The sequence below is a fragment of the Pelobates fuscus genome, chromosome 7 (genome assembly GCF_036172605.1).
Source record: "Pelobates fuscus isolate aPelFus1 chromosome 7, aPelFus1.pri, whole genome shotgun sequence".
NCBI lineage: Eukaryota > Metazoa > Chordata > Amphibia > Anura > Pelobatidae > Pelobates > Pelobates fuscus.
In genome coordinates, this window is record NC_086323.1 from 140,839,517 (window position 1) to 140,866,003 (window position 26,487).

Sequence of the window (26,487 nt, forward strand, 5' to 3'; positions counted from 1 at the left end):
TGCAACGCAGTCACACACTTCTAAAATATCCTGCTCTGTTAGTATATATTAATTTAAGGGTCTCCATGCCACCTCATTATATTATATTGCTAGTGCCATACCTACCTACCTCTCCCCATATGTGTGCTTCTTTAAGTGGCAAATGGTGATGTTACCACTTGTGGAGAAAAGAACATCGTGGAGCAAAGAACATAAAATTAAATTCAAAACAAAGAAAGACATAGAGTGTGTTCTCTTGTCCCGCTGTGAATCATCCTTGGTCGGTGTGATAGCTAACCCAGCATTTGGGAATTATCCAACATGTAGAGACCACCAACACTTCAAACATAAATTGTTATGACAAAATACCTATGTTGGAGATTTTCCAATTCAGCTACATTGGCTTAGAAATTAAAAATCCAATTGTTAACTCAGCACCATCATATATTAATATAGAGTCTATTTAGAAAGAAGATTGAATACATATGATATTTCTCTTGCATTCAACAATGTGACATGGGTCATGAAAACAGTACAACCAGGCTAAAAAGTTACACATTTAACATACTCAGAGCAAATATAACCATTAGCAGTTGGTAAATGCATTTGGTAGTATTGGAGATAGCGGTCGAATGTTCTCTTTTATTGCAGGTTAATGGAAGATTTCATGTTTTCTGGCAGATTTTTCCACAGCTGAAGAGCTCTGTATGAGAAGGCTGCATTACTTGCTTACTTGTTGTAATGGAGGTGAGAACGAGGTAATGGAAGTGAACCTTAAATTATAGAGGTTGTGTGGAGTGAGGCTGACAATGGTTCTTTGTAGCACCTAAGTTCGCCACACAAAATTTGTTCCCAAACACAGTGAAAAAATTCCAGTGTTTTTGAGAACAAACTCAAGCTTAAAGAGGAACATTATAAAAATTCTAAAAAAATATCTATAATTTCTTGCCCATATGTGCAATAATTGTAATAATAATTAATAATATCAAAGACAACAAGGAATGATTGACAAAGGAAAACATGGTGATATGTAGCATATATGTTATATTTACACAACATTTCAGAAATTCAGATTGAAACAAATCTACTTTTGTTCTGTATTACATTTCGGGTATATAGCAATATTATTTTTACATAATAGGATTTATTTTTTTTCTCCCAAAGTGTTCCTATTTAGGAGGGACAGTCCCTATTTTGGTTTCAGATCCCTCTGTCCCTCTTTTCTATGAGCTCAATGTTGTTGTTGTTGTGTCTGAGCGTGTAACACTACTCCCAGTAATGTGTCTTTAAACTCTACAATAAATGTGTTTAGAAATCAGTCTGTGTAAATAAGACACATTGTTCTTTTTAAATTAAATTTTAGTTGCATATGTTGTTATTAATAAGTCAACAAATATTGTCTAACCTGCCCACCCCTGGTCACAGTCTTACTAACACCCCTAAAATTAAATTGTCCCTTTTATGTCCATTAGAAATGTTGGCAGGCGTGCAAATTCCTGCTATACTTGCTAGACATTAGCATCCCACAGAAATAGCACTTATAACAGAAATCATTATATATTTTTTTGCACTTTTTTAGATGGTTAATGATTATGATTTCACGAACAATGTTGAATTTGTCTGGGCACATCCTGGGTATTGGCTTTTTTTGTGAGATAGTGAGATAAAGGAATAAATGTCAGTTCATGCTTCGATTACACAGCATAAATACATTGCCCAGATTTTAAGAGGCCTTACAAAGGTTCAATTAACATTTTATAACATGCTGCCACCTAATGGACACTTGGGGTATTACATTTAATTTTGCCAATTGTTCTACAAAAGATATTGCTGCTAATACAAACTGCAGTAACAATCCCCAGATTCTTGTTGCATGTGACAATCTTTAGTAAGTCACATGTCCAAGGAGGTATTTACTTAACAATTCAAGATAATTTATTTCCAGTTTTATTATTGTGGCCTCTATTTTGCAACCACTCCCTACTACTAACTATTTATTGAATAAACCTGTTAACGGTTACATTTAGATCTTTCTCTAAATGGATCTGAATGAAGGTATCTTGAAAAATCTTGTTCTCTCTGACTGTTCTCCAGGTCCAATGGGTTAATACTGAGAAGGAGATTAGTTAAATCCTGGTGAAATTCGTTTGCTTGTCTGATATACAGAAGATCATGTTTCTTCTTTGACACCTTCTTCATAACAGATCTCTGAACAAAGCTTTTGAAGATATTGGCCTTAAAGACAGAAACAAACAAACAAATGGAAATTCAAAAATAGAAAACAAAACAACAAGGGACACATCAGGAGTGTCAGTTTATTTCACACAGAAATTTACAACATTTTCTCACGAGCTGGTGGCCTAATGATGACTAATACAATAGAATACTTGCATTTAGAATGTTGTGCATTCTGTGGAACACACTAAGTAGCACTGGAAATGCTTAATATATCAGCTGAGTTACTCATCTGGTCTAAAAGATAATGTCCTGAACCTTTTAAATGAGTTTGCCCTTAGACTCAATAATCCCTTTCAAATTTGTAGTTATCTGAGCATCATGGGAAATTGTGTTAATCAGCATCTACAGTGTCATCGATTCATTTCCTTGGGGGTAAATCTGCACCTTTGATGGACGATCCTTTTATCTACTATCTACAACAGACAATTCTGACCGAATGGCTGAAATTGTCCACGTGGTTTTACCGTATTAATCCCATCTTGGTTGGCTTGTTCACGGCAAACATCTCTCAAACGCTGCTGAGTTTTTTCCTGCAGGATCCTCCACAAGTCCTCTGCGCTTGGTGAATCTAACGTGAACAAATGATACTGGAGACTCAATGGTTTCATTAAACGAATGAATCACAAACTAATGCATCAATGACCTTGTCGTGGTTATTTTCTAGAGTGTGATTTCATAGGAAATTCAAGGAGAATTTCAAACATTGGGCCAAAGGAGCGGATCTAAACACATAGTTGACTTGAAGACCTTTTCCAATTCTGCTATTTTGGCGAAAAATTTCAATACATTTTGCATGTTATCAAATAACCTTGATGATTTATTTTTTCATTAAATGGACATGTTCTCTCTTTGTTATGTCTATGTCCTAAAATTATAGTTATTTTACATATGTAATCCCACACATGTATTAATATTGTTTATATTTGTAAAGGAACACTCAATACATCTAAAGCAGTCCAGCTTGCTGAAGTATATGAGTGTGTCCTCTTTTTTTTTTTTTTTTTTTTTTTACAAAAAGTGCACATTTCGATAGAAATCAGCAAATTTTTAAATTGAACTTTTTACATCCTCTAGCTGTCATCCAGAAAACTGGTCCTGTTACTTCCTGGTTGTTTAGTTCAGTGAAGCTAAACTCAAGAGGCAGGTAATTGCCCAGAACACCTGCCATGCAAAGACTTTTCATTGAGATGCATTGGGAAGTCTGTGATTGGACAGCCACAGAACGTCTGGGCTTGGGAGGAAGTGGAGGGCCTGCAATATAAATGCAGAATTAATGTTTACATGTTTTCATTGGGGTATATGCACATAGAGTAGGGGAATATAAATTTGTAGAATTAAAACAGCCTTAAGCAGTATCTTTTCTTTCAGTGTCCAATGTGGTGTTGTCCCTCCTCACACGTTCATCACAAAGTAGATGTATGTATCTCAAAAGAGAAGGATATATACAAAGATGTAGTGCACTTCCAGAGTAAAGTAAAAAAGTATTTAATGACTTACATTGAAATATAAAAACAAACAGCTTGTCACCATACGTCCTACGCGTTTCGTCCCAAGTCTGGACTTCCTCAGGGACTTGGTGCAGTCCCTGAGGAAGTCCCTGAGGAAGTCCAGACTTGGGACGAAACGCGTAGGACGTATGGTGACAAGCTGTTTGTTTTTATATTTCAATGTAAGTCATTAAATACTTTTTTACTTTACTCTGGAAGTGCACTACATCTTTGTATATATCCTTCTCTTTTGAGATACATACATCTACTTTGTGATGAACGTGTGAGGAGGGACAACACCACATTGGACACTGAAAGAAAAGATACTGCTTAAGGCTGTTTTAATTCTACAAATTTATATTCCCCTACTCTATGTGCATATATCTATTGAAGACAAGAGGAAGTCTTCGGGGATTCACCGGGAAAACTTCACCTAAAAAATATTAAGGGAAGTCCTGGTTTGTTTTGAACTATTCATTTTTTTCACTGGGTTGTGTTCACATATATTGTTGTTTTTGTTTTCATTGGGGTATATCTGCTAAATACTTAAAAATATCAAAATGTTTTTTTTCCCATTGGAATGGTTTTTTTTTAAAGAGTTACATATGCTGCAGTGTTGCAAAATAAATATGTAGAAAAATGTAACAAAATAAATTTGTTAACAAGGCATTTTTCCACTGCTGTTAATTTCTCATAATCACTTCAATATTCTAATATTATACATAGTGCTAAAATATTATACAGAGTGCTAAATATATATATATTTCCCATGTCCCAGCACTCAACGTTCCCGGTCTTTAAGTTGCTCCGGTGCAATCTCTGCCCCAATATAGTTTTCTACGAAGAGAGCACTCTGGAGTCTGAGGTAAGTGAATAGAGCTTTTATTGCAGCAATCATATATTAATAATAAGACATAATTTGATTGCTGCAATAAAAACACTATTCACTTACCTCAGACTCCAGAATGCTCTCTTCATTTAAAGTTAAATATATATATATATATATACATATATATATATATATATATATATATATATATATATATATATATATATACATATACCAATTACAAAATGCTTGGCACTCCTCCCAAATACAAAAAAAAATTATATTTACGGTGCCTTGGTGCAATCCTGTGTGTATATATATATATATAAAGAAAGTATAGGGAGCACTTCAGGGAGAATTTCTTGTATCTGTTGATCCCGGTTCTTGGTGTCGCTGTTGTATCGCATAGCTCTCAGAAACAGTGATGTAGGTAAAGAATCAACAGATACAAGATATTTGGGACAGGTTCCTCACTAGAGGCTTTCATCCACGAACATTAGCCACAGCCAAGGCTAAAGCATATGAACTTTTCACACAAAAACGATCTAAGTGTCGTTTGTCCTACCACGTACTACAATTTTGCACTATTGGTCTGCCTCTGTTTTTGCTTCCTTTTCATATTCTGCTATTAAAGGACCACTATAGGCACCCAGACCACTTCAGCTTAACCCCTTAACACCGCAGCCAAATGTACAAGTTGTGAACGAAACAAAACGTAAACAAAACCTGGCATTTGCGCTATATGTCTGTCCAACCGTAATTCACCTCTTTCATATTAAATGCACCCCCCCTTATTATATATCATTTTATTCAGGGGAAACAGGGCTTTCATTTAATATCAAATATTTAGCTATGAAACATAATTTAATATGAAAAAAATGGGAGAAAATAAGATTTTTTTTTATTTTTTTCGTTCTACATGACATTTTAACTGTTAATGTCATAATACTGTTTGCTTTTACTGCAATAAAATACACATATTTGTATTCAGCAAAGTCTCACGTGTAAAACAGTACCCCCTATGTACAGGTTTTATGGTGTTTTGGGAAGTTACAGGGTCAAATATAGCGTGTTACATTTGAAATTGAAATTCGCCAGATTGGTTACGTTGCCTTTGAGACTGTATAGTAGCCCAGGAAATAAATTTACACCCATAATGGCATACCATTTGCAATAGTAGACGACCCAAGGTATTGCAAATAAGCGATGTCCAGTCTTTTTTAGTAGCCATTTGGTCACAAACACTGGCCAAAGTTAGCGTTCGTATTTGTTTGTGTGTGAAAAATGCAAAAAACGCCAATTTTGGCCAGTGTTTGTGACTAAGTGGCTACTAAAAAAGACTGGACATACCCCATTTGCAATACCTTTGGTTGTCTACTATTGCAAATGGTATGCCATCATAGGGGTAATTTTCATTCTTGGGCTACCATAGGGTCATAAAGGCAACGTAAGCAATCTGGCGAATTTTAATGTGAAAAAAATTAAACACAAGCATTATATTTGACGCTGTAATTTTTGAAAACACCATAAAACCTGTACATGAGGGGTACTGTTGTACTCAGGAGACTTCGCTGAACACAAATATTTGTGTTTCAAAACAGTAAAAAGTATTGCAGCAATAATATCGTCCCTGTAAGTGCTGTTTGTGCGTGAAAAATGCAAAAAACGTCACTTTTACTGGCGATATCATGGTTGTAATACATTTTACTGTTTTGAAACACTAATATTTGTGTTCAGCGAAGTCTCCCGAGTAAAACAGTACCCCCCATGTACAGGTTTTATGGTGTCTTGGAAAGTTATAGGGTTAAATATAGTGCTAGCAAATTAAATTCCCTATACTTTCGGCATGGGTGGTCAGGCAGGTCCCGCTAATTGTAATTAATTAGGATACCTAATTATGTAAAATTATTACATAAATATATGTGTAGAATTAATATATGTATATATATACATATGTGTATATATACGTATATATATATATATTTTTTTTTTAATATTTTTATTTATATATAGGTATATATATAGTGATATATACGTATATATTTATGTATATAGATATATATATTATTTCGTTCTACGTGTATTTTGATATAAATATATATATATTAATATCACAATACAGTTAGAACGAAATAAAACACATCTATATATTTTTTAATATTTTATTTTTAATTATTTATTTTATTTTATTTTTTTACGTATTTACATATTTATTTTTTTTATATTATTTATAAATATATATATAACAATAATTATATATATATTTAATCAGTATCAGTCTACGTGTAATTTGATATTAATATATATATATATATATATATTAATATTTAAATACACGTCGTGTATGTGTAAATGTGTGTGTATGTGTATATATATATATATATATACTTAGATCATATATATATAATATATATGATCTAAGTATATTTTATTTGTAACTGTCATTTTTTTTATTTCTTTTTTTAACTAATATTTTATTTTTTTTACAGGACAGGGGGCAGAGACAGTGTCAGCCAGTGATGTCACATCACTGGCTGACACACAGGATCAGTGATCACAGTGACTGCCTGTCACTGTGATCACCTCCTGCAGATTGGGTAATTGACCACAGGGGGGAGTGCCTGGGTGGTACAAGCACTCCCCCCTTCCAATCTGCAGGGGGATCACTGTGCCAGTTACATGTGTCAGCCAATAGGCTGACACATGTAACACTGATCGCAGTGACAGGCTGTCACTGCGATCAGAGCGCTCTGAGATCGCAGTGACAGCCTGTCACTGCGATCTCAGACCTAGCAGATCGCGGTCACTGACCCCAGGGGGACTGCCTGGGGGGCCAGGTAAGTCCCCCGACCGCGATCTGCAGAAGGGGAAAGCCGCCGGCCGCATGTGTCAGCCGATTTGAAATCGGCTGACACATGCTTAATACTGGTCGCAGTGACAGCCTGTCACTGCGATCAGAGACTGCAGATCGCGGTCACCGGCCACAGGGGGGGTTGCCTGGGGGGCCAGGCATCCCCCCCGACCGCGATCTGCAGCGGGCGATTAGCGCCGGCCACGTGGGCGGCCATTATGGCGAGGACGTACTATTACGCCCGCCGGCGTTTAGAGCCGGTTCCTGCAGGGCGTAATAGTACGTCCTCCGGATTTAAGGGGTTAATGAAGTGGTCTGGGTGCCTGGTCCAGCTAAGGTTAACCCTTTTTTCTATAAACATAGCAGTTTCATAGAAACTGCTATGTTTATATTAGGGTTAATCCAGCCTCTAGTGGCTGTCTCATTGACAGCCGCTAGAGGGCTTGCGTGCTTCTCACTGTGAAAATCACAGTGAGAAGACGCCAACGTCCTTAGGAAAGCATTGTAAATGCTTTCCTATGAGAATGGCTGAATGCGCGTGCGGCTCTTGCCGCGCATGCGCATTCAGCCAAAGAGGAGGCGGAGAGGAGGAGGAGAGCGCCCCGCCCGGCCCTGGAGAAAGAGGTAAGTTTAACCGCTTCCTCTCCATCCAGCCCGGCAGGAGGGGGTCCCTGAGGGTGGGGGCACCCTCAGGGCACTATAGTGCCAGGAAAACTAGTTTGTTTTCCTGGCACTATAGTGGTCGTATAAGCAAAGCTATCAAGACAGTCCTATACCAGTACTATTAGACCTATTGCCACCTTTGAGACTGTGCCGTACCATTTTGAATTTTTTTATTCTTTTAAGTTTTATTGTGGAATCTTTTTATATCCTGTGGGTTTTTTATTGCTCTTATTGATTTTATTGCTCTTATTATTATATACTATTATGTTGGAGTATGTTTCTTAGCGCTACCTGTATATTGTTGTTTGACTTGTTCTAGCTTGCTTGGGGGTTGGAGGGATGCCATATATATATATATATATATATATATATATATATATATATATATCTATATAAATATATATAATATATATATATCTATATCTATATATCTATATATCTATATATATATATATAGAGAGAGAGAGAGAGAGAGAGAGAGATTTTGTATAAACTGAACATAGATTGAAATGTGACTGTCTTTTTAAATGTTTAGGTATAATATAGGCAATCTGATAAATGCATATTTATCCATGAAATCTGTTTATAATAGACAAGTGCAGTCATTATTTCTTCTTTCATACAGTTTACATTCAGTGATTGTGATTTCATTTTTATTTGTATTCTGAAGACATCAAGCGAGTACTTAAACTGTGTAGCTCTGTTTAGCTCTGTTTAGAAATTAGTCCAATAATTAACGTGTCTACATAGGTTATGGTTAGGTTTTTTGATTTGTGAATTCTGTACTTTTCAGTAATAAAAATGCAATTTCAAAAATTCATAACTGAGTGGATCAGGTCACTATAGCCACAAACACAACATGACATTATTACAGACAAGTACTGCTCACCTTTGTACAGAAATGAAAAAAGTTCACAAATAGCCAATGGGTTTGGTAGGTGGATTCAGGGTGAAAGTGGTGGTTAACTCGGCCACCCAGTGGCCAAATAATGCCAAATTATGTGCAAAAGTATTCCATAATGTGTAACAAGCCTGCTGTATACTAGGAATTGTGGGATGCAATAGACATACTGGAGTGGGCAGCTCTGTACACCTACACTCATGGTAGATATATTTGTAGTGTATTACCTGTGTGTTAACGGCTTCAAGGTACTTGCTTGTAATTGCTTGTAATAGAAAAATAAATAAAAATATACATATGTGGTAGCTGGTTGTTTTTCAGGATGTACCGTATTTTTTTGGATTATAAGATGCATCAGAAGTTAATACATAACACAAAAATATGTATAGATAAACAAAAAGAAAAAGCCAAAAAAGAAAACACACATATGCAGCTATAAGTGTAAAAATAAATTCATATGGCAGATTAGAGCCTTCATGTATAATAATATTGTTTGGCTTAAAGACAAAAACCAATAAAGAGAAACGTAGAGTAGTATATCAAAACAAAAAGATATATATATTTTTTTTTTTTGTAAATCTTTATTTTTGCGTGCGGTGGAAAGAACAAACATGTTGGTAATTCCGCATAAGTGAGAACATGGCTCATAAAAATTTTCTACATGGTATATACTGGTGAGGAACAATTCGCACATTTTTTAAAATTTAGTGGGCTGAAAAGTTGTATCGAGGGCCTTAACTGGTGAGAGTGTAGGGGAATATATACCCGTCTATGTGTGCCAGCGCGAGTACTTTGGAGACATCTAGCTGGTGGGGCGTGTAGCGTCCGGTATGCCTTTCCCTGTGTAGGTCAAATCCCACCCGATCCCTGATATCTGTGTAAGAATGATGCTCCATATGGGGTCCAGGGCTAGAGCCGCGTTTGGTGTGTGTGGCGCTGTGACGTTCCCCTTAGTGGCTCCCTATGTGGTTCGGTCTATTTCTGTTATACCTTCTTGTAGGAGCTGCATGGTTATCGCCTGGACCGGAGGTGCGCTGTGTGGCATGGCTATTTACGGTGATGAAGGTGGCTATGTGTAAGCGCGAGGTAACGAGTGTTCGAGTCTAGTAGATGTCTAGGTGAGTGGGAGGTGAGTAAAAGCCTCTGTGTGGGGTCATTAGAGTATCTATTATGTAGAGCTCCCTTGCTTGAAATGCCCTGTTACCCTAGGGCGGGGGGGGGGGGGGAGAGGGTCACCAGGGCCAGTTGGTGAAGCCTCCCACGGGTCATTATCTTATTGCAACTAAAAAGGAGGTGGACCAGAAATATAGAGGTCTGCAAACATTGCTAACTTTGTTATTGAGAGAGTCCAATAATAGTCCAAGGGTCTCAGACCCGGCGCGGTATTTCAGGTCTTGGTGTCTCCACGGGGTCTTGTTGCTGCCGTTGTTGGCACCTCCACACTCCTGGGTCGGTGGCCTGGTTGCGGCGGTGAGGTTGTCGTCGGAGTTAGGAGTCCCAGTGTTGCCATTAGAGCAGGTCCTTCGGAGGGGTCCATGACCTTATAGTGCTTGTTGTCTTTGGTAACCCACAGGGTTCCCGGAGTGGACCACTTGTAGGCGATGCCTGCTGCGTGGAGTGGTTTAGTAAGTGGGTGCATTTGCTTACGCCATAGAAGTGTGGCTCTGCTCAAGTCCTGGAAGAATGATAGTCGGCAACCCTCAAATTCCAGAGGTGTCTTTCCCTGTAGCGCTGCTAAGAGTCCTAGCTTGTCTGACATGGACTGGCACCGTAGTATGATGTCTCGTGGGGCTGCAGTAGGTGCTTGCGGGGATTTTGCAATTCTATATATTCCATCGAATAGGAAGGTTTTGGCTTGTCTGGCCGGGAGTAGTGCGGCTACGAGGCGTCTGATGAAATGTGGTAGTTCCTCCAACAGTACTGATTCCTGCACCCCCCTGATTTTGACGTTTTTGCGTCTCCCCCTGTCGTCCAGCAGGTTGACTTGTCTAGATAGGGTAGTCTGAGTGGTGTGCATTTTTTGTACTTTCTCCTCCAGCTCTTGTAAGCCCTGTTGTAAGGTCCCCACTACCGTTTCGGTGGCTTGTGTACGTGCTGTCACTGCAAGCACATCACCTTTCAGCGCTGCCAGGTCAGCCTCCCACATTTGCTTGAGGTTCTGCTGTAGGCCTGTCAGCATAGCCTGGATATCGCTCCTGGATGCTGGGGCATTTTCCTCTGTTACCCGTGAGTGAGCTGGGTGACAGGGAGTGAGTGGTGGGCTATCTGTTGGGTCTTCCTCCTCTGAGGGTGGTGGTGAAGCGTCTCGTTGAGACGTGGGCCGCGTTGCGCCTGGGGCCTGTAGCATCTGGCTTATGTCGCGCTGTGGCTTAGGGGTATGTGTGGGTAGCTTCTGAGATTTGCGCCCCATCTCACCTGTGTGTGGCAGGTTAAGGTACCAGTCGTCTAGGTCTGGTGCTCCCCAGGGCCAAACTCCTTCCCCTGAGTCTCTCTGCCGTCCGCCCGCGTGGTAGGCCTTGCCGCCTCGGCGTCGTGTTTTTGAGCCGGGCGTGTGGAAGAACGGCATCGGCAGTGTCGGCCGTCTGTCCCGGACTCAGACCGAGATTCTGCGACCCAGGTTGGTGTCGGATGCCCTCAGATTGGCCGGAATGTAGAAATCCAAGCGGGAGCTGCAGCGATGTGCGACCGCTCGGTTCCGTTGTCAGGCCCCGCCCCAAAAGATATTTATTTTTAAGCATTCTAAAAATGAACTCACACTTTTTAGAGCCACTGAAAGCTCTAATAATGACAGAGTGGACACATAAAAGCTCAGAAAGATGTGAAATATACATTTAAAAAATAACTCCAGTGGTATAATATATAGCTTTATAAAATTATGGCACATACACATACACTGATCATCGACAACATTAAAACCACTGACAGGTGAAGTGAAGAACATTTATTATAACGTTACAACGGCACCTGTCATGGGATATATTAGGCAGCACGTGAACAGTCTCTGAATTGCATGTGTTGGAAAGAGGAAAATTGGGCAACCAAAAAGATCTGAGTGACTTTAATAAGGGCCAAATACTGATGGCTAGACGACTGGGTCAGAGCATCTCCAAAATGGCAAGTCTTATAGGGTCTTTGTGCCAGATACCACAGGACACGTTGAGAGGCCTTGTGTTGTCCATACCTCTACACATTAGAGCTGTTTTGGCAGCACAAGGGGGCCTACATGATATTAGGCAGTTTCTTTTAATGTCGTGGCTGATCAGTGTATATGGCTGAGAGATTCTGTCATATTCTAAAGGAAAGAATTTGTTTTTCTAATTTATTTTTACATACTTTATTTAAAAAAAACGATTTCCTGTTTTGTGGTGACATAGGCAGAAACACTGACAATATTGTCTTTAGACATACACACACCACACCACTTGTATAGTTTGTAGTATTTACCTTCCATCTCGCTGAGTATTCTTTGTAAGGAGCTGCTGATTTGAAAATCCATTGGGGGAGGATTTAAAAAATATTCTGCTGTTTCATTACCCAAAATGCTATGTAAAAAACAAAAATAGAGTCTTTGGTTTGAAAATGGCATGTACTAATTATCATAATGAGTTCCTATAAAATGTGTATTGCAGTTTACATACTTTCTTAATTCTGAAAAGGCACCAGATTTTCATGTTTTTTCACTAAAGTGTTTACTGGAAATTCAATGTGAATTTAAAATTTTAGGGCAAAATAGCTGAATTTGAAAATAAAACATTTCGAATCAGCTATTTTGGCCTAAATTTTGAAATTCACCATAAATTCCTTAAAATTATACTGTACAGAATAACCCTGACAATTTCCATGAACTCAGATCAGCCATGTGTTTTCTTTAATAGTTTATTAACAGATTGCTTTTTGCATCATATTTAATAATTTTGTGGACCAGTGTACAAAACAATCCATGTCGTTTTCTCTTCAGTCTGGTGTTCTAATATTTATATTGTAAATGGACACTAGTCACCAAAACAACGGTAGCTTAATGAAGTAGTTTTGGTGTATAGATCACGCCCCTGCAGTCTTGCTGCCATTTAGGAGTGTCTTACATCCCTCTTGTGTGTCTCTTACAACCCCCCTTTGTGTATCTTTTACTTCATCTCAGCCCCTTTGTGTGTCTCTTTCTCCCCTTCTCCAGCTCCTCTGTTTGTCACTATTCCCCACCAGTCCCTTTTGTGTGTTTTTCTCCCCCAAACCCCTTTGTCTCTTAGCCCAGCAACTTTGTCTCTTACTCCCTTTCCCCAGCCCTTCTCTGTGTCTCTTTTGTCTGCTACAGCCCCTCTGTATGTTTCTCTTCCAACAGTCCCTCTGTGTCTCTTGATCCCCTTTCCCAGACCTATTTCTCCCCATCCCCTCTCTTTCTTCCCCCAATTTCTTTTGTGTCCCCCCAACACCAATATGTTTTTTTCTTCCCCCAGCTCCTGTGTATTTTCTCTCCCCAGCCCCTCAATGTACTCAATTCCCCCCAGTCCCTCCTAATGTCTCATTACCCCATCTCCATCTTGTGTCACATTATCCCTTAACCCCTCCATGTGTCTCATTCCCCAATACCCTCTATGTGTCTAATTACCCCCCTCAGCCCCTCTTTGTGTATCATTACCCCGCTTAGCCTCTTCGAATCTCATTCCCCATGGCCTCTCCATGTATCTCATTCTCCCCATTTCCTTCATGTGTCTCATTCCCCACTCAGTCCCTCCATGTGTCATCCCCCCAGTCCCTCCATGTGTTTTATCCCAACAGTCAGTCCATGTGTCTTATCCTCTTCACTCAGTCCATCCATGTGCCTCCCCCAGGTGCCTGTTGACCTCTGTAGTGTGGCCAAGACCAGACTGCAGTAGAGAAGCTCCTGTATCTCTCCCGGTCTCACAGTAAGCATTTCGGTGCTCACTGAAAGCACTTCCTGTCAGGCTAGATAGGGGAACTAAAGCTTCTCTACCACGGTCCAGGTGCCTGTTGACCTCTGTAGTGTGGCCAAGACCAGACTGCAGTAGAGAAGCTCCTGTATCTCTCCCGGTCTCACAGTAAGCATTTCGGTGCTCACTGAAAGCACTTCCTGTCAGGCTAGATAGGGGAACTAAAGCTTCTCTACCACGGTCCATGGCTCGGCCACACTTCAGTGACGGGCAGGAGCGCAGCCCTTACCCTCCTGCCGCTCACCCTGCAATCGGGCCATGCACCCTCTGGGCCAGTGCACTTTAGGTGGCTGCGCACTCGCTTGAAGGTATGCCAGCTCATCAGGAAATGTCCTGGTATCCTGGTGGGCCAGTAAATCCCTTCTCTCTATCATTGGTTAGTATATTTTAACTCACATGGAGAAATCTCTCCAACTTAATTATAATCCAATATGACTATTCACCAGTCACCACAATTCACTGTTTAGTGAATACATCCTATAGTTTTTAATTGCAATATTTGAATGCAAACCCCTGCTGACTATGAAGAGACAGAAAACCTTTTTTACAACTTTTTTGAAGACATTTTATTGAATTGATTTAATCATTCTCCTGCAAGATTTAGTGTATGTCGTTAAAATGTTCACATCGTCTTTTTTAGCCTGTTCAACTTATAGTCATGTATTTTTTCCCACAAGATTTAATCTCACCCCTGCAAGTGGCTATTTGCAATCACAGATAATGAATACATATATACACATACCGGTATATAAAATATAAAATCTGGCTAAAATGATGGTAGCTTATCAAGAACACCTATAACAGCAGAGGGGAGTACAAATTACCCCCTGTTTTCAATCCATGTGCTAATGTCAAGGGTTTCAAATACCTAATAGGATAAACATTTTGCTGCCATAAAGGACTCTGCAGTTGGTTCCCTCTTTAGAAAAATAGAAATACATTATTCCAATAAAAAACATTAAACCATTAGAGTCTATAGCCTTGGATGTAATATTGTTGGATAAGCTATTCAAATGATTTCATATTTTTGGATACATTTTTTTTTTCAAATTTAGTTTTTATTGCATTTTAAAATATCAGGGATACAGAAAGAAGAGTAGGGGGGGTTAGCGATGGTTACATAGTTTACAGAGAACATCATGAAGGTACATTGTCAGGTGTGGGAGTTAACAGCATCGTTGTTAATTACAGCTTATAAGTACATCACATACTTCTTCAACACCATCGACATTTATTCAATAGGAACTCATTGTAATAGTCCTTTTCTCAACTGTTGGTGGTGGGACTGCCAGTGTACCATTACATTCATAAGGTAGGGTAACCATGTGACTTTCAGTTAGTGTTTCGTATACCGGTTACGTAGAGGGGGTAAGGATAGTCCTTAACAAGGGGGTAGAACTCTGAAAATTTGGAAAATTAGGGCATCACTGACGAGGGGAGCCAGTAGTAGTTGATGGGTTCGGTTACAGACTGGTAGCAAGGTGGGCTGTTGGGTTGTTGAGTATGAAGTAGTATTTGAGTTGGAGTGGTATTTGATTAAGGGTGAGTGGGAGGTGATGTGTGTGTGGGTGGTTGAGATATATGATTGTTGCGGTATGTAGTCTCCCATATATGCCATGTGTCGATGAACCTTTGTTTTTGTTCTACTGTGGTGAGTGATAATCTTTCATAATAGTAAAATTGATCCAACTTATCTCGTAGTTGAGGCATGGATGGGCACTGCTGGGATTTCCAACATTGTGCTAAGAGGCTCCTTGCTGCCATCAGGGTTAGTACAGTGATTTGTTTCTCGCTCGGGTTCAACTGCGGGGGTAGGAGAAGGAGTAGGCACACTGTGGGGGTTAGGGAAAAGCTTGGGATATTCAATTCGTCCAGTATGGTACGGGCTTGCTTCCATAGGGGTTGGATAGCTTCGCAGGACCACCAAATATGCTTCAATGTACCCAGGGCATTGCTACACCTCCAGCAAGTAGGTGGGGTGTTGGGGAATATGCGATGGAGACGTTGTGGGGTTATGTACCATCGGTACAAAAGTTTCCTATGTGCTTCTATGTGAGAGTAGCAGCGGGTCTGTTTAGAGAGACCATTCAGGGCTTTCAGCCAGTCGCACTGCGTTAGGGTCTCATTGCAATCTGTCTCCCATTGGTTTCTGTGGGATAGGGGTGGTGGAGGCGCAATCTCTTGCCATGCTTTATAGCATAGCGCCAGGGTCTTTGGTTTCGTTGGTGCAGACCAACACCTATCTAAGAGTAGAGTGGGGGTAACCCAGTTGGAGTTAGGGGTAGTGCGGCTCTGTGGCATGAATGTTAATATGATACTCTTCAATTGTAGGTAGGAAAAGGTGGCTCGGCTTGGTAGTTGCCATTGGGTTTGCAGTTCTGGGAAGGGAATAATTTCTCTATTCCTCACTAGCTGAGATATGTGAGTGATCCCTGCATTGGTCCAGAGGTGGAGTGGGATGTCTTGTGACACAGATTTGACAACCGAAATGGGTGCTTTTGGGTGGAATTTTCCGTGGTGACCTAGGCTCGAGAGAAATTTGTCCCATATGTTTATGGTGTGGGAGGTAGTCGGGAAGAGCGTGGGTCTCCGAGTCCTAAGACATCGAGGCGTCCACATATAGTCAATGATGGGTAAGTTTGGCCACTGCGCCTTCTCCATGTCTGTCCATTGTAAGAGGTTGGGCTGGGCATGGAGGAGGACGCCACCAGTCAGTGCAGCAGCTTTATAATATTGTCCAATGTTCGGCAGGCCTACTCCTCCTAATTTGGGTGCGAGTTGGAGAAGTCGTATCGGCACCCTAGGTTTTTTACCTGCCCAGACGAATGTGTTACACATTTTCTGTAGGTCTTTACAATATTGGGCGGGGAGTTGTAGGGGTAACATTCTAAAAAAATAAAGGATACGAGGAAGGATCATCATTTTATACGCATTGATTTTGCCTAGCCATGAAAGCATGACGTGTTTCCATTTATTCAGTTCAGTTTTACACACTAGGGCTAGGGTATTGTAGTTAAGCGTTATTGTTTTAGATATAGTGGATGCTATCTTCATCCCCAGGTATGTAATGTATGTCAATCTCCAGTCAAAGTGGTAGCGGTCATGAAGTGAATCTATCATTAATTTCGGCATTCCCACTGGTAATGCTTGCGTTTTATCTTGGTTCAAGCGGTAATGAGAGATGTCCCCGAATCTTTTTAACAGAGCCATCAGTGGGGGTAGAGACTGTTGTGGTTTAGAGAGGGTTATGAAAATGTCGTCGGCGAAAAGCGCCAGGCTGTATGTGCGGTCCTGTATGGTAATTCCATGAATGTCAGGGTGAGTCCGGATTTTGTGTGCTAAGGGTTCTAGTGATAGAATATAGAGTAGGGGAGATAGTGGACACCCTTGTCGGGTGCCGTTCGTGATCTTAAATGGTTGGGATAAGAAGCCATTGTGGGACACTCTGGCCGCTGGGTTACTGTATAAGGCCATAATGCTTGTTATGACGCTCTCCGGGAATTTAAACTTTTTCAGGACTTCGGTCATGTACGACCAATTGAGGCGATCGAAGGCCTTCTCGGCGTCCAGCGCCAAGAATAGGCCCTCCGACCCCTGTCTTTGTATGGCGTCTATTACATTGAGGATCTTTCTAGTGTTGTCTGAGCCTTGTCGTCCCTTTACAAAACCTGACTGGTCGTTATGGATAAGTTTGTGTAGTAGCGGTGCTAGTCGGTTGCTAAGTAGTTTCGCATAGAGTTTGGCATCGCAGTTCAGAAGGGAGATAGGTCTAAAATTTTTACATTGTGTCGGGGGTTTTCCTGGTTTCGGGAGGGTAGAGATATGGGCTAGCAGCATCTCTTTCGGTAAGGTACCGCTTTGGGAACTCTCATTCAGGACCTTTAAGAGGTGTGGAGAAAGGAGTGAGGTAAAGGTTTGATAGTATGCGTTGGGGAGGCCGTCTGGGCCTGGAGATTTATGAGTGGGCAGGTGAGCTATGGTATCAGTCAGTTCATCTAGGGTAAATGGGCCTTGTAAGCTTTCTCTGTCTTCGTCAGTCAGTCCGGGCAGATCTAAGTCGTCCAAGAAGTCGTGGATGGTTTGTGGGTTCGGTAGAGTAACAGTGGGGTCTGTTGCTAAGTTATATAGGTCTTCATAGTAGCTTGCAAATTTGGATACTATTCCCTGTGGGTCGATGATGCGGTCTCCTTTCTTATCTTCCAGATAAGCTATTCTGGATGCTGTCATTCTACGTTTAAGCTGCGCTGCCAGTTTTGCACCTGCTCTATTCCCATTGGCAAAAAAGTTGTGCTTAACTTTGCGAAGAGCATAAGTCGTTTTGGCCATTTCCATATTTCTGAGTTTGGATTGCAGTTGTAGAAGATGTGTGTGCGTCTTAGGGTTGGGGTTGCGTTTATTGGAATGTGTTAATTGGGTAATTTCAGTTATAAGGGCATTGTATTCTGCGGTCCTTAGTTTTTTGGCTCGGCTTGCCTGTTTTATGAAGCTGCCCCGGATACACGCCTTGTGCGCTAACCAAATTTGGTCTACAGAGGTCTCTTCATTTGTGTTCTCGTTAAAATAATTGGTGAGGTCTACCTTTATTTGTGCGATAACGGCCGGGTCTGTCAGGAGCGACTCGTTTAGTCTCCAGGAACCTGTGCCTTTGCTAGGGAAGGGTGTTCTTAGGCTCATTGTGGTGGGCGCATGGTCTGACCATGAAATCAACCCAATGGTAGTTTCTTCTATGTTAGGCATGTAAGTGGCCGGGACCAGAAATCTATCAATTCGGGAATAGCTGTTATGTGCCGCAGTGTGGCAGGTGAAATCGACCTCTGCGGGATGTTGAATGCGCCAGGGGTCAACCAGTTGGTGAGAGGATAGGGTGTTACATATCTTAGATGCTAGTGCCACTCTTTGGTTGAGAGAGGTCACTGAGATATCAGCTGTAGAGGATGAGTCCATGTTACTATCGATTAAGAAATTAGTGTCACCGCCTAGGATTACCTCCCCATATTTGTACAAATCTGCCAGCGCTAAAACCATAAGCAGGAAGTCATGTTGATTAGTATTGGGGCTGTACACATTAATTAGTGTATAGGGGTTATTATTGATGAGACATTGAAGAATTAGGTATCGGCCCTTTTTATCACTGATTTTGCGTATTAATGTGAATGCGGCATCTTTACTGATCAGTGTCGAAACACCTCGTTTCTTAGCTTTGTAACAAGTGTGGAAGTCATGAGGGTAGTCTTTAGAATTAAATTTTGGTCTCCCTTTCCAGGTGAAGTGCGTTTCTTGGTAGTATGCTATGAGGGCTTTGCACTTTTTGGCTTCATTTATGGCTAGTCTCCTTTTATTCGGAGAGTTGAGCCCCTTGGTATTTAAAGACATTATTTTAATCGACATATGGGCGGGTAGAGAGTGTGCTACTACCGGGGTATAGGCATACTGCCCAACCTTCCCCGTTTTTCGATTCCCACCAGGATAGTATTATACCGGACTTGTGGACGCCCACTAGTCGTGTCCTATCATTCACTGATAACCCATGGTTCCTATTCAATGTGCCCTTTGTTTTGGGGGTAGGGAGAACTGGGGGAAAACTATTTACAATATTCCGTATGCCACTGGAGGTGACATGTAGCTGCTCACGGCAACGGATAAACATGGCCATTAGTAGGCCGTGGGGGTGATTCATTTGAGACATTTGCATAGAAGTTATACAGTCTAACAATCAGTTAACTAAGCACGGTTAACTAGGAGCGGGTTACATCTCGCCCATAACAGCTTAACAGATTAAACATTGAATTAGCCATTAGTCAGGGGGGGAAGATCAAGGGGTGTACATATAAAGCAGTCATAGATCGATCAAAACCTTAAGTATTAATACACCATAGGACTATACGTTACAGTATTAGTGGTCAAGATGGTACGACTTTCTCCATTAAGACCCGTCTTCATGACCTTAACAGGATCAGGTAGTCGGAGCACTAGAGTTCGTGGGTTGTCTTTGGGTCTTGCGGGCCTGCGACCATTCTTTGGCCAAAGATTGCGGTGCAGAGGTGGTAGTGGCAGTTGGATGGTCTGCACCCGTGGGGGGAAGCGATATTTGCCATTCTTGCAGGAGGCGTTTGCCTTCTTTTGGATCGGTGATAGCTCTGACCGCTCCGTTCCTCCTCACTAGTAATTTGGTGGGGAACCCCCATTTATAAGGGATGTTGGCGATCCGTAGTGCTGTGGTTATGGGCGCGAAAGTGCGTCGTTTAAGCATAGTAGCGGAAGATAAGTCTGTGAAGATTTTGATGTGTTGGTAGGATTCCGGCCATTTTGACAGGCTCCTGGAAGCTTGCATGATCTTATCTTTCACTGTATAAAAATGGATTCTCGTGATCACGTCTCTGGTGGTATCTGGAGGCAGGTGTTTAGGTTTAGGGAGTCTATGCGTTCTATCCAGCATCAGGTCTAGGTTATTTAAAGAGGGTATCAGTGTTTTAAATAGGTCTTGCACATACCTAGTGAGATCAGAGTTCTGGATTGATTCAGGGATACCTCTAATGCGGACATTGTTTCTCCTGCTCCTATCCTCATGGTCCGCAACTCTCTCTTCTAGGGATTGAAGTTTTGTTTTGAGCGATGAGTAGGCCTCGGCCATGGAATTGTGGGCGTCTATGAGTTCATCAGTGCGTTCTTCCAGCTTTGCTGTTCTTTCGCCAATGTTGTTGATGTCAGCCTTTATTTCTGCAGTCATTTGCTGAATGTCTGCTTTAAATGAGGCTTTCAGTTCCTGCATTATGGTCCTCACCGAGAGATCCGTTGCCGGGTTGGAGAGTTCAGCGTGATCTGCTGTATGGTCCCCTATGTCGGAATCCTGAGCCGGCGAGGTAGGCCTGTCGGCGCCATCTTGGTCTCCGTGTTCCAGCGCGTGTTGCACTCCAAAGTGCGAGTTTAGCGTTTTTTGTTTAAATTTCTTCGCTGACCTCGACGCCATGTCGGTATGTGGTGTGTCCCCTCGGTGGTCGGCTCGTTTTCGGATTGCGTTAATGGCTAAATCAGGCTGTGAAGGCTGCTGTTTGGGAGAGCTCTCGTCCCGCACGTCCGCTCACATGCGCTGCTCGGACACGCCCCCTTTTTGGATACATTTTAAATAGTTTTTCAAAATATTAAAATATCAAATACATACAAAATATATCAAAACATTAGACAAATGTATGCAAATACCAATAAAACACAAATCATTTTAGTTTTTTTAAATTACACAATTAGAAGATTTTTCCTAAAACTAAATCATTGTAAAAGTTTATCCAAAATATTAAATCAAGGACCATGTTGGGAGTTAATTCAAACACACCCAGGTAAAAAAACGAAATCCTTAGGATTGGGAATTCAGGATAATGGTAAGTGTTGGTGAAAATAGGGGAAGAAAAGCTAAATACCCCGAGGGGAGTCAGCTTGGTGTGTGTCAGGGGCGGCCAGAATAGGGGATAACCCTCACATTTGTGAAATAAAGAGAAACAGACCTGGTGGTCTGATAGGAGTTGGACGCCCCCTGGTGGGTATGTATATATTTAAAACTTAGCTTTTAATAGCACAAAAAAATAAAATAAAATAGAGAAACCCTCAAACAATGAAAAAAACTAAATAAAATAATGAGTAAGGAGAGATAGAATATATGCTCATAAATGGGACATGAAAATATCTAGAAGATGTCTTATAATAAGCACAAAAGGAATCTTCAAATAAAGATAAATCCCATACAGGTGCTAAAATCGTTATTGTAGACTACTGGTAGCTACTGTATAGAGATTACCCTCTATGTTAATGAATCACACTGCCTAGAGATCTCTGAGTAAAGACTTGTAAGGTCTAACAGAGTAGCAAAGTGTAACAATTTGTTACATAGAAGGGAAGGCTTGTTTGAATTGAATTGTATAAGTATAAGGATTTAGTACAGAGTTGCTGCAACTTATATCCATTTGCTGGTGTATAGTGTACAGCTAAAGAACAACAAAAGGCTGCAACTTGATTCTGCAAGAGAAATATAGGAGTATGTTGAGAGGATAGAGAGAGAATCACCAAGTTGGAACCATCCCTTACACTATCCCTTACACCAACCCTTGCATCCACGACCAAATCCCCAAATAAAGTACACTTTCCGCTAGTTAAGGTAAATGAAAAGAGTCCAATTCTATCTGACTTGTAGAAATAACGATGGTACACGAGCGTCTATCTGACCTAACTGCCTGTTGCCTGACACGTGTTTCGGCGCTGAGAAACGCGCCTTCTTCCGAGGCTATACAGGTGTCCTCTGACACCAGTGGTTTCTTATACCGATCATAGACCAATGAATGAAGGGGCGTGTGTTTGGCAGTTCGCGCCTAGCGATCGAACTCTAAACAAGCCACGCCCCCTTCTCTCTCTTCAGCGTGACGTCACTGTATGAGATTCTTGCCGGCTTATTAACCCTGAAAGTGCCTGAACGTGCTGAGATGTAATTGATATATCAAGTAAAGACAGTTAAAAGGGTAGATGATTTATCTTTATTTGAAGATTCCTTTTTGTGCTTATTATAAGACATCTTCTAGATATTTTCATGTCCCATTTATGAGCATATATTCTATCTCTCCTTACTCATTATTTCGGTTTTTTCATTGTTTGAGGGTTTCTCTATTTTATTTTATTTTTTGTGCTATTAAAAGCTAAGTGTTAGAAAATAGTCAAATATAAAATAGTAAAAAGTTCTGTCCTCAACTCATCCACTAAAGTAAAGTTATGACTCACCTGCGCAGCTGTTGGATATAATTTGGAGGGGCATTTACGAGATCATCATCTTCATCCTTTTCTTCTAGCATTGCATCCATGCTGTGATGAAATCTACCAGCTCTAGAATCCCTGCTCTTGCTGCCCATTAGAATGTGTCTCCTTCCAGAACTCACACACTGGTCTGGAACACCTGACATTCCAAACCTTCCACACAAAAAACATAAACAGTTCAGGCAGCCAAGTTTCTATGCAAGTATCCGGACACTAGAAAGAACATAAATCTCATTATTCACATTGTCAGAAAACAGTAGCAGAAAGAAAAGTCGGGGAGCCAGGACATATTCTGGGTCTCTTAGTTAGTTTGTACCAGTATGTCTAATTATATAACCCTCTGGTCACCCCGCCAGTGATTAATAATTGGTAAATTTTGTAAAGTGTCCGATATAACCGTTCTGTATAGGAACTTTTAAATAAATTATCTCACTACTTATTCAGAATTGTAATCAGGTTACGGAACACTGCAGTCTGTCGAAATTACTAAAAATACCCTTGAAACATTAACATTTAGGTTGACCCCTTCTAGCAGAATAACCATGATTGACAGCAGGGCATCGTTCTTGGTGTAGGTACCTAACCAATCCAGATATTGTCAAAACAAACGTCTACTAAGTAAGATGGAATTGCTATCTGTAAAATAAAGATGTTTCAATTTGTTTAAGAAATAATGTTATTTGTGAATAACTATTGTTCATGTTTAAAAAAACAACAACAAAAAAACACCTCTCTGCTGCGCACCTTAATGAAATGCTCTGCACAAACGTATATATGACCGTTATATAAATTATTTCTTACCATATGATTTGCTTCTTCTCTGTACGCTGGTGTAGTGTATACAATATTTCAAGGTTCTCTTCTCCTCTTATTGTCAGGGGTAGAGTTGTCATAGTGACACTCATGTTCCATAACGATGTTCCTTTTCCCCTCTGGTAATTATTAATGACATAAAAAAATCACTGCATTCCCTGCAGCAGCACAACCTTTCTGTCTCCTACGGAGACGGTACAAAATGAAGCAGTGACTGGATCCAGCAAAGGTTGACAGAGGAATCCCTGAAGCATTTAAATAAGTCAACGTTAAACAAAGTTTATGCCAACATCATCCATCAGTCGAGTTCTGACACTTACGAGAATTCACAGTGTAAAGGTACATGGGTGTGATAAATACAGTTGTTTCTTACCTCATAAATATTAAATTAAATGAAACATTATTTCAAGAAAGTGTTTTTTATTTGTTGTAACTGTTTATTTACACTACTTTCAGACCCTATGTCAGCATTAATAAGTTGCTTGCTTGTTTGGGTGTAGTCAGAAAACTATATATTAAATTGACAAGAAAAAGAAAAATGGCATCAGAAACATAAAGTCCAATTTACCCCCCCCCCCCCCCCCAAAATTTTTTTTTATTGAATCCAATGAATGTAAATAAAGAGCCCTTAACCCCTTAAGGACACAGCTTCAGAAGCTTGTCTTACGCTTAATGACACAAGCAATTTTTGCATTTTCTTGCTGTTTGCGTTCAACTGCAATTTGCATCTCTCTCGTTTATTGCACCAACACATATTATATACTGTTTTTTAAAGGACAGAAAGGGCTTTAATTTGGTGTAACATTTACATGTATAAATGCTTATTTATTATCAAAAAAATACAGAAAAATGCAACAACAAAAAATTATTATTATTTTTTTTACAGTTTTTGCAATAATAATGTGTGCATAATTAGTGCAGGTTAAAGAAAGTAATTCAAAATAAATTAATTTCGTTGTTCTGATTTACAGAATATATAATGTGTCTGGGATTTTAAGTTTTTTTTTGGTAGTTACAGGTCACAAAGCACAAGGAGTAAAATAAACTTTTAATGTGGAGCGATTTTAGAATTTGATATGTTTGTCTTGTAAGCTTAATAGCCATAAAATAAAACAAAATTGCCACACAAAAGTAGATATATATATATATATATATATATATATATATATATATATATATATATATATATATATATATAAAGTAGACATAACAGGGTATTTACCTAAGGTTGTTTTGACACTTTCTACGTAGTCATTTCACCGCCAACCTCTGCTAAATATTGGAGTAAAATTGTGTTTTTTTTTGTTTTTTGGCACACAAACTTATAACAAAGAACTTCTCATGTGTATTTTGTAAAGTTGGTGTGTACTATTCCTGTACAACGTTTTATTTTGTGTTCAGTTACATCTGCTGAGTAAAATGACACCCCATTTGTATGTCTTTGGCACTATTTCGTGAAGCTACAGTGCCATATATGAGACCTGTCCTTTTCAGTATTCACAGTAGAATTTTGAGACGGATTTAATGAGCCTATGCTTCCATTTGGGGTATTATAACAGTTTGACTGTTCAAAAAACCCCCAAAAAGGCCTACCATTTGTAAAAGTAGACACTCCAGGGTATCTCATATGGTGCATATTGTGCCTAACATGCCCCCATTTTTTCACCAATATATGCCAAAGTATGTGGTAAAAAATTATTTTGGGCATTTTTTACATACGGATTACATTTTTGCTGGGCATTTTGTATATTTCATATGTGCCACTAAGTTCAACCCCCCCCAAATTATGCTCAGCTAAGTCTTCTGAGTAAATGGACACCCCCATTGTATGTCTTTGGCAATATTTTGTGAAGTTACAGTGCTGTAAAAGAGACATGACAAGTTTACGTTTCTAAGTGTGAATTTTCATGGAGGGTTTTGATGTGTCCGTGTTCCATTTTTGCGAGCACTTGAGCAGGCTACATATTACAACTACACCATAAAGGCATACCATTTCTTAGAGAACACATCCCAGGGTATTTCAAAAGGCATATTTTGAACCTTAGCGTGGGATCATTTTTCCGCTAGCTTGTACCAAGTGTAGTGGTAATAAGCATTTTTTCTGCCTTTTTGACACACAAAGTGAGTTTGTTTTGCAAACCTTATGTGTGCTACGACTGCATAATACTTCACATGTTGTTTAGCTATATCGGCTGAGTACAGCAATACCCCTGTATGTACCTTTGCCAGGTATATGTGGACATTGGAGGGGCACATTTGGGACATAGCCATTCCAGTTGTTTTTCAAACTTAAATTTTTTGCGCTGTGCCCATGTCCCATTTTGGAGTATTTTACAAGGCTATATAATCCAAATACACCATAAAGCCATACCATTTCTTAAAGAAGACATCCCAGGGTATTTCAAAAGGCATATTTTGAACCTTAGCGTGGGATAGTTTTTCCGCTAGCTTGTACCAAGTGTAGTGGTAATAAGCTTTTTTTCTGCCTTTTTGACACACAAAGTGAGTTTGCACAGTATGTTTTGCAAACCTTATGTGTAATATGACTGTATAATACTTCATATGTTGCTCAGCTTTGTCGACTGAGTACAGTAATACCCCCGTATGTACCTTTGCCAGGTATATGTGGACATCGGAGGGGCACATTTGGGACATAGCCATTCCAGTTTTTTTCAAACTTTAAATTTTTGCGCTGTGCCCATGTCCCATTTTGGAGTATTTTACCAGGCTATATAATCCAAATACACCATAAAGCCATACCATTTCTTAAAGAAGACATCCCAGGGTATTTCAAAAGGCATATTTTGAACCTTAGCGTGGGATAATATTTCTGCTAGCTTGTACCAAGTGTAGTGGTAATAAGCTTTTTTTCTGCCTTTTTGACACACAAAGTGAGTTTGCGCAGTATATTTTGCAAACCTTATGTGTGCTATGACTGTATAAAACTTCATATGTTGCTCAGCTATGTCATCTGAGTACAGCAATACCCC

At 40.1% G+C, this 26,487-nt stretch overlaps 1 protein-coding gene across 1 annotated transcript; it reads right to left on the minus strand.

Annotated features, from left to right (window-relative positions):
• Window positions 1-1,687: 1,687 nt before the first annotated feature.
• Window positions 1,688-23,589, minus strand: LOC134569229 (uncharacterized). Its single transcript, XM_063428145.1, has 6 exons — window positions 23,486-23,589; window positions 22,652-22,837; window positions 12,393-12,490; window positions 2,682-2,785; window positions 2,001-2,214; window positions 1,688-1,969 (listed from the first exon to the last, which is right to left on the minus strand). The coding sequence occupies exons 1-6, from the start codon at window positions 23,587-23,589 to the stop codon at window positions 1,905-1,907; spliced, it is 771 nt and encodes a 256-aa protein (XP_063284215.1). The 3' UTR covers window positions 1,688-1,904.
• Between the last annotated feature and the right edge of the window lie 2,898 nt (window positions 23,590-26,487).

Excerpts from the sequence above, each read along its gene's own strand:
- LOC134569229 (XM_063428145.1), bottom strand. The coding sequence starts at position 23,589 with ATGAGTGTCACTATGACAACTCTACCCCTGACAATAAGAGGAGAAGAG. Across the intron at positions 22,838-23,485 it reads GAGAAGAAGCAAATCATATG|GTTTGGAATGTCAGGTGTTC; the intron begins GTAAGAAATAAT and ends TTTGTGTGGAAG. Across the intron at positions 2,215-2,681 it reads ACCAAGATGGGATTAATACG|GCCAATATCTTCAAAAGCTT; the intron begins GTAAAACCACGT and ends TCTGTCTTTAAG.